Raw genomic sequence first — 762 nt, forward strand, 5'->3', positions numbered from 1 at the left:
TACCATCAAGTCTGAATCATCCCTGCATATCCCCATGTACTATGTTCTGTACATGCTGACATTGGCAGACACGGGGCTTGCCCTTTGTACTTTGCCCTCTATGCTAGGCATATTCTGGTTTAACTTTAAGTCCATTGCCTTTGATATCTGCCTTGNGCACCTTCTCCGCCACTGAATCTGGCATGCTGGTGGCCATGGCCTTTGATTGGGTGGTAGCCATCTGGAACCCGCTCAGGTATGGCACCATCCTAACCAATGGTGTGGTCTGGAGAACAGGAGCAGTCATCCTGACAAGGGCAGTCTGTGTGGTCTTCCCTGTGCCTTTCCTTATCAAAAGACTTCCCTTCTACTGCTCCAACATCCTCTCCCACTCCTTCTGCCTCCACCAAGACGTCATGCGCCTTGCCTGTGCCAGCACCCGGGTCAACATTCTCTATGGCCTTATTGCTGTCATCTTCACAAAGGGTTCTGACTCCCTCTCCATCCTCCTCTCCTATGTGTTCATACTCCAAACAGTAATGGCCATTGCCTCAGGGGAGGGCCGGCTGAAGGCACTCAACACCTGTGTTTCACACATCTGTGCTGTACTCATCTTCTATGTTCCAGTCATTGGGNGTGTTCCACTCATTGGGGTGTCTGTCATTCATCGCTTTGGAAAGCACCTTTCACCACTGACTCATGCCCTCATGGATAATGCCTACCTTCTTGTACCCCCTGTCCTGAACCCTATAGTCTATACTGTGAAGACCAAGGAGATTCGAA

At 50.4% G+C, this 762-nt stretch overlaps 1 protein-coding gene across 1 annotated transcript; it reads left to right on the plus strand.

Annotated features, from left to right (window-relative positions):
• Positions 1-4: 4 nt before the first annotated feature.
• Positions 5-758, plus strand: LOC117800664 (olfactory receptor 51H1-like; the record flags this gene model as incomplete). Its single annotated transcript, XM_034653210.1, is given in 2 exon segments — positions 5-153; positions 155-758. Coding segments are annotated over 2 exon segments (753 nt in total), but the record flags the coding sequence as incomplete, so codon positions are not given.
• Positions 759-762: the final 4 nt, after the last annotated feature.

This window comes from Ailuropoda melanoleuca, unplaced genomic scaffold, assembly GCF_002007445.2.
Source record: "Ailuropoda melanoleuca isolate Jingjing unplaced genomic scaffold, ASM200744v2 unplaced-scaffold73595, whole genome shotgun sequence".
NCBI classification, from domain to species: domain Eukaryota; kingdom Metazoa; phylum Chordata; class Mammalia; order Carnivora; family Ursidae; genus Ailuropoda; species Ailuropoda melanoleuca.